Below are 13731 nucleotides of genomic sequence, written 5' to 3'. Positions count from 1 at the left end.
GCAGATACTTTCGTGGCAACTTCTGGATCGGCTGACGTTCCCAAGGTCTTAGGTAGCACTAATCCCCTATAAGGGTGTTGATGTTATTGACGGCTTGAAGAAGGGTTTTCTGAGACGTTTCAGCATAGAGGGACTTAGTGTGGACCATTTGAGAATGAATTAAGTTCAACTCTCGGCTAATCTGCTTCAAGTATTGTTTTCCACAATCAGAACTGCTATGTTTGGTGATCTCTTTCATAATTGTGGAGAAAAGAGCAGGATCCAGATCACGGATCACAGACTTCAACCAACTTCCTGATTCTTCATAGGGATATAAGGCTTGGATTCGTTCCGAAGATCGTGCCTTGCCCCACCGAAGGGTACACTCAGGCACACACACATGCAAAGGATTGTAAGGAGATCCTTTGTGCTGAACTCGTTTAACTTGTTGTATTGCGGGACCTACGGCGTACGATAAGAGCGGTTGCGCGGGTGCAGAGCCAATATTGACGTTCTTCATCAGCTCATTCGATGCAAATTAATTGTTTTCAAATTTCGTATGGAGCATTAACACCACGAATCACTGCCTGCGTCCATTGAGTGGCGTTGGGATCCAATTCCAATACAAAAATCGACTAGCGACTATTTGAAAGACCATGACAAGAAATTCAAACGCCAATGCCACAAATTTTAATTAAAATAAAAATTAAAATACATTACAAAAGTTTAAATTTGTTTTTGGTTTAATATTCCACCCGAATCGTCACGAAAGACAAACCAATATTGACAGCTAGGGCAGTGCTTATAGGAATCAAGAAACAATTGAGACAAAGCCAGATAGAGCCCTTTATGAACGGGCAACCGAATGGATTCGGTGGTATTCGGTATTCGCTTCGTACTCGTTGGAATTATTCCATCATGGTTCGTATCGCTCGCCAAAAACGGACTGAAGGAAGCAGGTTTTATCATTTTTACTGCACTAAAGACAGAAATTTCGTTTTTTTTTTCTCGCTCACTCGCCATTTGATTCATGCATTTGGATTCATAGATCGCAAAAGACAGGTTTTTTTTCTAGAAGGCATCTATACTTTCTGCATGCCTCTCCTTCTCTCTAATCCCGCGAATACTGGGTGTTTCTTTTGAAGAAACAGAAATAAGCCGAGAGGAAGTGATCGAAGGAAGGGAGTAGAGTGGAGTACCGTGTACTGCTTGGTTCTACAAGGGGGCCTCCTTCTGCTTTTCTTCTGCTCTCGCACGCTTCCTAATTCCATTTCCTTTCTTGGTTGAAATCGCTAACCCCATCCTTAATTAAGCCAGCCAAAGTGGTAGTAAAAACCCATCAGAGCGTGTGTTTCTGATTAGAATGACTTGGCATCTCCTCTCATATCTATGTGGAGGTTTCTTCCGTGTAAGTGTTAGTGTGTGTGTGTGTGTTGGTGTTTTTCCAATTAACCATGTGACTCTCAAGTTTGCTCTGCACTGCCGCAGCACTTTCGCACGCACTCAGCACTCGTTCTGGCACCTTTTTGTCGATGCACAACTAAATATAAAATTACAAATTCCTCTAGGCCACCGAAAGCCCCAATTAAACCCGACAAAATGTTGCTAATTTTCCAGGGTCGAGCAACAATTCGAATGAGAACAACTACAGTAATGCCAGGGATCTGTCGCAGGAGGCTCTGTGGCGGCTCCAATTGGTTGCGGCCCAGCAATCGCAGCAAATCTACGTGGAACGACCGCCATCGGCGTTCAGCGGTTTGGTGGACTACAGCGGCTATCCGTCGCACATTCAGACGGTCACCAGTTCGCTGAGTCAACAGAATTTCGGACAGTCGGTGGGGGGAGCGGGTGGAGCCGGTGCATCGGGCACACAGCCCCTGGCACCGCACGAAATGCTGCAGGCGGCCCAGCGGTATGGCACGCTGAGGAAGTCGGGAAAACAGCCACCCCTGCCGCCGCTGCGCAAGGATCTGCAGCAACAGCAGCAGCAACAGAAGCCGCAACAGCAGCAATTAGGTGAGTGCCGAGTCATTTCGATATATTTATTGGAATTTATCGATATTTTTATCTAGAATTCTAGCTGATATAGAAAGAAAAGCATAGATATTTGTAGATATAAGAACTTTACATGGTATCGATAAAAATCGATATAAATTTTGTTGATATATCGATAAACGTAGCTTTTGCATGAAAAGTATCAAATTAAAGGCCTAGTCTTTAGTTGGGTGTGGTTTCTAAATATTTTGAGGATATATTTCAAGAAAGTTATCGATATTTTTACCAAAATTATGAAAATCTATCTCGAAATTTCATGGATTTTTAAGGAAAACATAAACTAAATAGATGTTCAGTGGGGGGTGAAACAAAGTATTGACATTTATCAAAAGGAAGGGAAAACTATCGATTACATATCGATACATGTGAACATTTAACGCAAATAAAGATGAAAACTGGTATATTTAAATCGGAAACGGATTTATCAAAAGAAAGCTTTCGATATCTTATCGATATTCATAAAATTCTTACAACATATTAACATTATTTTAGCAACAAGGAATCGATATATGTATTCCCTTTCCACATACTGACCATTTTTCGTAGCAATAATCATTCTTCTGGCCGAATCCCAAGCTGCATTCCTCAATCCTCAATCCTTATCCAAATCGGTTGAGCAGGCGACTAAGAAATCAGTTTGATTGATTATGCACTTAAGTGTTGGGGAAATGTTTGAATAAGAGTTTGCTGGTGCTGGCTGCTGGTGGCTGGTGGCTGCCGCCTGCTGGTGCCTGCTGCTCCAAGCTGATGCCTGGCCAGATAAATAAAATAGAATTTCCTCACTGTCAGGACAATGGCAGGCAAGGACACGCCATGCCAGGCGCCCGCACTCCACTCGAGAACCATTCCACATATAGAATTTGCATCTGTATATCCTTTTATGCAGCAGCAACAGCAGCAGCAACAGCAGCAGCAACAGCAGCAGGATGCACGATAAATGCACATAAAATAGTCAGCTCTAGGACATTCCGTTAGCATACCAGCCCCCACACGCACCCCCACCCTTATTCCAGGGTATGCACCGCCTCCTCTTCGCATCTATCAAAAACAACAAATCGCTTGCAGCGACAACTATTGCAGGCTCCTCTTCAACGAAAAACACCAACGAAAAAGGAGTAAAAATACTGGAAAAATACCAAAAATAAACTATGGCAAATCCGAGAAAAAGAGAGAGAGACGGAGACTAGAGCGAGTGCGAGTGCGAGCGCTATTAAAAATGTAAAATGCAGGAGCAGAAAATATTTTACAAAATCAAAATCAAACAACGCTGCCAGCTGTAAGTGAAGTGAATCACTGAAGAGAAACCGAACACATGCACAAAAAAGATACAAACACACACACACACACACACACGCTCGCAGGGGCAATACAGGGATACAAACATAAGCACACACACACACTTACATCTGTATAGAGACTGAGAGAAAGGCAGTGCTCTAGCATCAGTGGTATTAAGGGAGATTGAAGCGGAGACAGCGGCAGACAGTGGTAGGGAATCGCCAAGGAAGGGATAAAAAGGATATTTTGTGGGAGGTAGGGTTTCTGTAATATATTAATCGATAAATAAACAACATTACAGCGATAACTAATCGATTATAAAACCGACTTTTCTATAACTGATCGATTGTGCAAAGTGTTAATCGATAAATTATCGCGGCAAACATTTCATCGAAGCATAATAGATGGTACATTTATTTCTTGGTCAAAATATTATTTCAGAATTTATTTTTCGATAACTATCTATCGCTAAACACAGATATGGATAGGTAATCAATTATAAATCGATTTTGAACATTTTTAATCGATAAATTGTCGACGATAAAACTTTTTATCGAGGCCTCATTGTTGGTTCATATATTTATGGATTTTTCTAACAATAATCTATCGCTAAAAATAGTTATCGATAATTAATCGAACCTTTTTTCGAAAGACCATCAATGGAACAATTTTTGTATTGAAAAATTATATACATGAACGTATTTATCGATAAATAATCCATACAAAATGTATTATCAATAAATGAAAGTACTTAAAATACATTGCGGGTGCAATTTGTATGATAACCCTTCCACCTATCGATAGTAAAACGTCTTGAAATTCATCGAATTCCCTAATTAACTAGAAACTAATCGATATTTCGATGTTTTTCTATAAAACCAACTCGTTAACCATGAAAACATCGCATCTATGTGATCACATTCATTTCCGTTCAACGGCTCTGTAATTTCGCATCAACTATTCATTGCGATGCTGTTAAACAAACCACAGAGAACGAACATCAAAGCCCCTGGTTTTACCTCAGGAATTGATTGGTTCTCCCCATTGTCCCGAGTCCTGTGTCCTATGTGGGGCAAATGCCACATGGAATGCATAAAAAGGATTGCAAATGCGAATGCTACTGCTTTTACTGCCACTACCACTGCCACTGCCAGTGCATTTTGCTTCATCTAGTTTGCGGTTTTTTTCAGTATGCTCACATACGTGCACGGTGCACGGGGCACGGGGCACGGGGAACGGGGCGTATGCGTGATTTTTTGTAGTTATGCATAAGATTTCCTTCCACTTCCACATCCACATCCGTGTGTGGTATCTTCTAAATGCTCCTACAATTAGACAGTCAACAAAGTGAGGACTGACCACTGCGGTCTCTCCACAGGATGCAGACCCAAAACAATTGTTTTCCCAACCATTGAGCGGACAGGACAGAGCGGGGGGTAACAGCTCTTTCATATTTAGCCGTATACATTATGAACTGCTTCTAATCGGCTTAAAGGAGAAGCTGCTGCTGCTGCTGCAGGACCAGCTGCAAGGACTGCAAGGAGCAGCAAAAACATTTCAATTAAAACAAAAGCCATGGCCAAAGACTCTGAGGACTCTCTTTTGCTCTCTCTCTCTCTCTCTCTCTCGCTGCAGTCGTGTGCCGCATTTTTGGCCACAAAGCAACGAATCAAAAAGAAGACCTGGAAGACTGTAGGCCCTGGCGTTGTGGGGACTATGAAAATATGCCAGCTCAAGACAAGGCAAAAACATAGCCATGGAAGGGGGAGGAGGTTGAGTGGAAGTTGGAAATACCCTGCAAGTCCTAAAAAAGGAGACTTTTCATCAATTTATCGATAAATATCGAAGGTAAAACATCTGGTTCGATAAATTCGCGATTAGTAAACACAGTAAAGTGCATTAATCGATGGGAAACCCTAGTAGTCGATCACTTATCGAAGCCAACACATTTGAAACGATTGTGAAAGGGATTTGTCGACAAATAATCGAACGGAAGACAGACCTGTATTGTTTTGTAGATGCCTAGAATGCCACTCAAAGATGCAACCCGCCCACTCACCAAAACAAACAATGCTTGAAAATTTGAATACCCCCTCGATCGAAAGGGCAACCAAAAAGCGGAGAGAGAAAAAATATGCAAAAAAGTGTACAAAAGAGAGTGTCAGTTGATGCCCTTAGATGAAGACTACTACGGGAAGACTCCTCCTGGCTACAGTTGCTTCAGTTTGCTTTTATGCTTTTACCATCTTTGCTTTTTCGCCTGCCCTACCCGGCCCTGCCCTGCCTCCTTGAACCTCTTCAGCGGTATCTACCACTTCAACGGCAAGTGGAGTGGCGGAGTGGCCCCAATTCGAGGGCCAGTTTAAAGCAATAAAGGCCAACAACAGAAACAACAACCGACGAATCTTGTTAACCCTCTCGCTATCTCTATTTCGTTCACTCTCTCGCTCCTTTCGACTTTGATGACCATAGAAGCAAAGAAAGTAATGGGAAAGCAAGCAGCACGAAAGTATTTTCCTCTGTTGTGTTTCCATGCCATGCCATGCCCCAAAAATTGCTCGCCAAAGTACAGTATGCAATGCTTTTGACTTTTCTACGATTTTCGCAATTCAATTGCCGATTTGTGGGGGTCGCGGGATCGACGGGTGTGTTGTGTTTTCCCACAGACAAAAGCCAAAGCCAAACGGACAAATGGAGGACCAATACAAATCACGAAGCGCCGCGTTCTTTCACTCTATTCGCTGGATTGAATTGCAACAGCGTTCGAGTGGCATTGCATGGCAGTGTTGTTCTTGAAATCATTATCTCGGGCAACTTCTGTGGAAATTCGAGGAATTTCGTACTAAATTTTGAAGGAATTTCCGATAAGAAATTTCCAAAGAGATTGGAAGTTGATTCAGGGAAATGTTCTTGGAATTATTTGTTCCCAAAATGAAGTTCAGATTAAACAGAATTTAGTGGAACGCCTGAAATAGTAAGGAAGGGAATATCTAGATTGAAACTAGATGAGAGAAGACGGCAGAATCCTGCAAAAAATACAAAAAAAAACTGAAAAGTCGATACTGAATACTAAAAAATACTGAAAAATACTATACATACTGAAAATAAGATCAACGTGCTATAAAAATACTGATAAAATACTACCAATACTCAAAATCAACCAGAAATACAAAAAAAAAATTAAAAAAATATTATCAATACTCAAAATTAGGTCAAGGTGCTGATTCTTTTTCAAGATACTGAATACTAAAGAAATACCTATAAATAACTACTGAAAAAAATACTATACATACTGAGAAATAGATCAGGGTACAGGGTCTTGTAGAAAATACTTAGAAAGGTAAAAAATACCGAAAAAATACTGTACGTACTGCAATGTAAATCAGGGTGCAGGGTCTTGCAGAAAAAACTCAAATACTAAAATATAGTACAACAAAAATTACTGAAAATATACCATAAATACTGCCCGCTGTTGGCAGAAAATACTACATACCAAAAAAATTCCTGTATAAATACTACTACTACTAGGATACCCAAAATTAAGTCGAATTTGTTTAAATAATTTTTAAAAATATCATTTGTACATTCCCTGAGGCTCTGAAAACACATTTGGCACCGAAAACCAAAATAATCCGAAAATAATGACCACCAAAAAATAAATCAAACAATCCCAGTCATAAATCGTTTTAATTTAATTTCAGTCTGTTTTTTTTCTATTTCTTCTCAAATAAAATTGAATTCTGGGGAATATCCACAAATACGAGTAATCATAAATTTATTTGGTTATCCATTAAATTTGTTGGTCGGCTGCGTTTTGCCGTTGATTAGATTTCAACGTTTTTCTACTAGGTTTTTCGTGTGTGTGGGTGTGTGTTTGTTTTTTTTTTGCCTCCCCTTCGCTATGTTTTTGTGGGGGGGAGTATCGTGCAAACGAAATGCAAAAATTAACAATTGGAAGCATATTAACCGCATCAATTTCCGTAGGGCAGTCGAAAACACACACACAGGAGTACAATGTACACAGATCATTAAACATACATTCAGGGAAAACACACACACACACACACACAGATACTGGCAGTGCAGTACACCTTCCAGCATTATTTATTATGCCGCCATGGGGCGCCCTGGCCTGGCCACAGCTTTCGACAAATTTTTTGGCAAAACATTTTACGTAATAAATTTATTTTAATTACAACGCCAAAAGTGCGGCGGCAGCATCGAGGGCAGGGTATCCCTGCCAGAGATACTTCCTCCAAAGTATGGCCCTGGCAGCGGGGGGCAGGGGGCATGGTGGAGTCTGTTGTGTGGTTGGTAATGAATGCGCTTCAATTAAATGAAATATTCATAGGCATAAATACAAGAGCGAGCCCCACAAAAGGCAGCAAGAGAAAGTGAGACAGAGAGACAGAGAGAGAGAGAAAAGGTAAGTGAAAGAGAAGGGCAGTAGGGATCGTGGCATCCCAGACACAGGCAACACCTTGCTGCGTCATGTTTTATGAGCCAACAAAAGCCATCCCGACTATCAGCTGACGATGAGGTGAACGGCAGGCGGTTGAACGAAGAGGAAGGATAAAGCAAGAGGCCAAAAAAGGGCGGGGAAGAGTACAAGGGTCAGTGGAACACACAATGAATTTCAGATACTCTTAAGCGGAAACTCCACAATAAAATCGTTTAAAATATACACAAATTTAGATAAATATTTGCTAAAAGTAAATTTCTTTCGACTTACCCTATCATCAGTATAAATATTCATTATAAGAAAAGGACTTTTCATCTTTCTACCTGAAAAATATAAAGACTAAATATATATTAGTTGTAGTAGCTTATTAAAAAGGTTTTACTAGTGCTTTTTTAATGAGTTTTATTGATGTACAAATATTTAATGTTAACTCATTTCTGGCATTCATCGAAATAAAATAATTTTAAACATTAAAAACATTCAACATTAATTGAACATTGACCCAGAAAGGAAACTTTTACCCTCAAAAACTTTACTTTGTGCAGGCTCTCAGCAGAGGCTGCATTTAATTTATGAATCCCGAACCGCCATTCGATAGTTAATCAACTCTTTGCCAACCCACGAAAAAAACAAAAAAGAAGAAAAGCTTGTTGGTAAAAACTCATTGCCAGCCCATTGGAGCCGTTTTGCAGCTTGTTAATTACATGGCACTGGAAAAATGGTTTTGCGCTGCCGAAAGCGGAAGGAAAATGAGGATGTCCTGAATGTCGAGTGGCGGTCGGTTAAAAGGGGGCCCCAGTTTGGGCTCGCTGTTGGGGCAGTGTAATGCATATTTTCAAACAATTTACCAATTTGCCTGTAGGTTGTCTGTCTTTCTGTTTTGACCAGGAGCCACTCCCCCCTCCCACTGCCCACCCATAAAATGTTTATTAGGTAATGAAACATAACAACAAGCGACCACCGACCAAACGAACGAACGAACGTTTGCCATAAAGTTCAAACGACCGTGTCAAATTTTGTGCTGCTGTGCGGTGCTTTACTCCCCCTCTAGCTAGTGCTACGACTGCCGGGTTACCTATATTGTTGCAATATTTTATTTGTGCAAAGATTCTAAGCTGAAAATGAAAAAACTTGATTAATACTGAAAACTAGACTTTTTAAAGAAAATTCTAAAAAATACCAAAAAAAAATCTGAATACTAATTACGGAAAAATACATGAAGGCTCAGTGATTTGGCAGAAAATACTGAATACTAAAAAATAAAAATAAAATACTGAAAATTTAATCAGGGTGCAAGATCTTGTAAAAATTTCTGAATACCAAAAAATATTTGATAGCAAAAATACTTAAAACTTGAATACAAAATTTGCTAAATACTTGGAGAAGACAACAAAAATACTTTAAACTAGTTAAGGGTACAAGCTTTCACAGAAAATACTAAAAAAAAAGACCAAACAATACTAAAAATTGCATCAGCATGCATGGTTGTGCAGAAAATACTGAAACACTACTAAAATATACCGAAAAATACTAAACAAAATTACCGAAAAATACTGAAAAGCATACCTTATACCAGAAATCTTATTAGATATTAAAAAAAATAATATATGAAGAGAAAAAATACAGAAAATACTGAAAAAAATTCCCCTACAAGATCTAGTGTTTCATATGAAAAACTACTCCTCCTTCTTCTTCTTCAACATCCCCCATATCGACTCTTTCGTTGATTTTGAAAAAGAACACTTACGAGTATTCTGTCGCTCATCTCTCGAAAACCCCCAATCGACCCCAAAAACACTCCACAATTACCGGGGGTATAAACAGCAGCAGCAGCAGCAGCACGAAAAAAAAGTAAGCGTTAATTGAGTTTTCCAAGCGAAAACTGTTTGAGTTGGTTGTGGCTGGATGGGGGAGGGGAGGGGGGCGGGGTGGGGAAAACCCCCGGCAAAGAGACAGGAATCAGAGGAAAAGCTTTGCTGCAAATGCATTTGGCTAAAAACCAAACAAAACTCTGCGGCAACGGAGATAAATTCTGTGCTGTGCATCAGGAAAACGAATCTGAAAAGTATTTTATTGTGCCAGACTTTCCACACTTCCACTTGACTTGAAAAAAGGTGGGCAGGGGCAGGGGCAGGGGTGAGGGTTGGGGGTGACTGGATCTATGGAAAATGCAGGAAAATGTATTTATGCAAAAGTTGCAATTGTCAGAGAGGCGAGGCACAAGTCAAAGTGCATAAAGTGTTGCCACCGAATCAGCGCAAAAGTGTGGAGGAGAAGGTGTCGCATGGCTAGGAGATCCAGAGGTGTTGTATAGGGTGACAAGTGGCGTGGCGTGTGTGAAGTGTTTTGGCATTTGAATTCAGTTTTTCCATCGAACAGCAGCAGATCCATACGCTTCAAATCACACCAAATACACACCAGAATGGAATACTCGTATGGGTTATGGATGGGCTATAAATGCAGATAGATGGGATATCAAAACCAGCCCTCCCCCTCCCCCCATTGAGAGTGCTGTAGCATTATGCTGATTGAATGCAAATGCATTTGGAGCGGCACAAACAAAAATGAATTTATATTTATAAATATAAAATTTCAATATATATAAGTATACTATATAAATATTTTTTTGTGCCGCTCCTCTCTCTCTCTCTTTATTCAAATTCAAACAAGCGACTGACCCCAATCCCCCAGTGGTGGGGGCGAATATTATAATGCATAATACTCTTGTGTTTCATACAAATTAATGGCTTAACGGGGAGGCAGACAGGCGGCGGCTATGCGGCGCCTAGCCTCTCATCAAACTGCATTAATTAATTTAAATTGCATTTTCAAATAAAACAAAATACAAAAAAAATAAACAATATTTATTAATGAGCTTAAATCGCACTAAAACACAACACACAAATCGATGTTCGTTTCATTGCAGCGGATATAATACAGGATTTGGCAAATTAAACTAATTGCCAGTTAAGGAGAGACAACAACCACAGCAACAACAGCAACAACAACAACAACAACAAAGCAACAATTTGACATTAGCATTTAAGTAAGTATACCACACGCAAAAAAAAGATTAAACAATTTGAATTTTTAGCTGTTTAAGTGAGCGTGAAATTTGCTAACAAAAGCAAAACCAAAAACCAAAATCAGTATAAAAATGAGCCTATTTCGACCAAAAAAACACATGAAAAACGAAAAACGTATTGTAAATGTAAAAAAATTGAAGAAATACAGAGAAATACCAAAAAATACCACACAAAATACTAAAAGTATGCTAAGAAATATACTATAAATATACCAAAAACTAGTTTTTAACTTGGATTAGAAATAAAATGTTTTCCATTATTAGCTTTTAGGTATTTTTTACTCCATGAATTTTTGTATTGTAAATGGTATTTTTTAGGATTATTCTTTATGGTATGAAGTTTGCTTTTTATCAAAATTAACGAATGCTTCCTCCTATCAAACTACATTTTAAAAAAGATTTTCAGGAAAAATACCAACAACACCGCAATCAAACACAAAACATTTACAATGCAAATACAAACACAAATATACCAAAAAAAAAAAATGAAAAAAAAAATACCAACCAAATATACCAAAAGCACTAGGCAATAAAACGGTAGTAAAATTAAACCACTAAGCAAATATAATCATTTTTTGGGAGTAACGCAGCCACTTTATTTCCACTCAGATTTTCGCAGTTAAATAATCATTTATTGTTCTTATTTTTTGGTATTTTATTGAGAGAGGATAGCATTTTATTGCGAGCCTGTGGCCGGGCGGGCACAATAACACCACCATAATATGCTGGTAAAATTGTTATTCTGGTCTGGCCCATTGTTTAAACCAAAACACAGCCAAACACAAAAGCCACCTTTTGAGGTTTTTCTGTTGTATATGTTTTTTTTTTCTTTTTTTTTTTGGTTTCTGTGGAAAATATGGAAATTTTTGGTGGGTTTAAATCAAATAAAAGAGACAAAATGTGCATTTAATTGCTTTTTCAACGCCCAAAAATAGAGCGAAGAGCGAAGAAAGGAGAGGGTAAATATAGAAAATCAAAACTTTACCAAAGGCAAAAATTCGTAGAGTTTTCTGCACTGTTGCCCTGCGATCTGGGGTCTGGGCTTTGGGCTTTGGGCGCTGGGCTCCTCATTAGCTTTTGTCTCTATTGGGGCATTAAATTGGAAAGCGAATATTTGTTTGCACGGATCGACTAATTGCGCTGCTAATTTCAATTGTTCTCCATTGTCAGCGTTTACAATAATGCAAAAATTGTAATTACAAATTAACAATTGGTCCAGGGTCCAGTGTCCAGTGTCGCGTGACCTGACCTCCTCCTCGGGTGCAAAATTAGATTGTGTAAATTTGCAAATTAATTTGCCAATGGACAATGCCCTCAGCGCCACTCACGATTCGAATTGACAAAATCAGAGTACATCAAAATCCATTCATTTTCGCACACACAAATCCGAGGGGTTTTCTACAGATTGTATTATTTTTATTTTACATTTTTTACATTGTATAGACGTTAGTATAGGATATCTTAATGGAATACAAAATGGTCTTTACTCTGACGAATCTGTAAATAGTAAGCCACGACCTGGACACTGGTTGCAGGTTGTATTAAATTGTTGCCACAACAAGTTGAAACATTAAGCTGCCAGTCAAAAGGGAGTCCAAGGGAGAGTTGCATTTAAATTCTAGCAGGTATATATTACCAAATAAAATACAGTATAAATACACAGACAGACAGACAGACAGACAGGCAAAAGCCACAGGAAAAAAATATGAAAATTAAAATAGCAAACACGTAACATAAAAAAATGGAATTAAAACTAAAACTAAAACCAACAAAAAAGGAATGCATGAAAAATAGATGGAATAATCAACAGAATTCAATTTAAATATTAAACTGCCAGAAAGTGAAAGAATTATTTTGTAAACTCACGTAAAATTAAGGAATTTTCCAAGCTTTTATTGGTTTTGTCGTATTTTGATGAAAAGACACTCAGCTCTAAGCCATCAAAATGGTTTGTAAAATGTCATTTTTGTTGCAACACTGCCCCTCCCCCGCGCCCCTTTTTAGCACTCAGTGATATACAAAAAATACTGCACCGAAAAACAGAAAATATATTGCATCTTTAATCCGTAAACTTGTTCCGAAAACTCTGTTATGAAATATTCAAAACTAATAAATTGCCATAATTGAAGCATTTATTTTTCAAGCTACCAAAAACAAAAGAAAAAAGGTGTATTTGCGCAACAAATTATGCATAGAAATTTAGTTAAATAAATTCAATTAAAATATAAATAAATGCTGCGCATATTTAACCAAACCCCCATAGAAATAGTAACAATTTTAAATGCATAATTAAAGTCTAAGGGCATTGTACATAAAACAAAACCAAAGAAAAATATTTAAATCGTAATTTAATTCCAAAATAAAATCTATTTAATATATACCGAAAAAAATGTCATAAAAAGTTATGAAAATGTAATAGAATTAAGGGTTGGATTTTCGAAGAGAGTGTGTTTGTATGTTATGTTGGTCTGGTGTCTCATATAAAACGAAGAAAAAGGTAAGAAATCTTTAAAAATTAAAAAAATTGCATTCCAAACTCCCACCAATCCCAAAATTCCAGAGAATAAACCGCCATCAAGGCTATGTATTATACAGAAAACATTACTTACAAAAAAATGTCACATGAAGCGCAAGAAATTCCATTCAATTTTGAGTTTTGAAAGACCAGACCAACACACTAGCTATAGGAACCGCAAGTATTTGTAATCCGAAACAAAATAATGATCAAAACTAGTCTTTAAACTATGGTTAACCTTAAGCTAAGTCTTCAAACTATGTTTAACTGTCCATTTTTTCCAATGATACATACATGTGTGTCCCATTGATAGTTTTCTCTCTGTAATACGATTGTAAACTATTCGAAAACTATTCT

At 38.2% G+C, this 13731-nt stretch overlaps 1 protein-coding gene across 8 annotated transcripts in view; it reads left to right on the top strand.

Annotated features, from left to right (window-relative positions):
- LOC108162660 overlaps positions 1-13683 on the top strand; it is a 129312-nt gene extending 115629 nt beyond the window's left edge. For 7 of the 8 annotated variants that reach the window (XM_017297496.2, XM_017297499.2, XM_033394081.1 and 4 more), the window contains 2 exons: positions 1597-1995; positions 10701-13683. In XM_017297496.2, coding sequence (XP_017152985.1) covers positions 1597-1995; positions 10701-10729 — 428 coding nt within the window. In that variant the 3' untranslated portion in view covers positions 10730-13683. Of the gene's footprint in view, positions 1-4; positions 686-1596; positions 1996-10700 lie in introns of those variants that run through there. The other variant, XR_004473154.1, reaches the window with a different exon arrangement.
- Positions 13684-13731: the final 48 nt, after the last annotated feature.

The sequence above is a fragment of the Drosophila miranda genome, chromosome 4 (genome assembly GCF_003369915.1).
Source record: "Drosophila miranda strain MSH22 chromosome 4, D.miranda_PacBio2.1, whole genome shotgun sequence".
In the NCBI taxonomy this organism is placed as follows: Eukaryota; Metazoa; Arthropoda; class Insecta; order Diptera; family Drosophilidae; genus Drosophila; species Drosophila miranda.
This window is presented reverse-complemented; position numbering and strand designations above follow the sequence as displayed.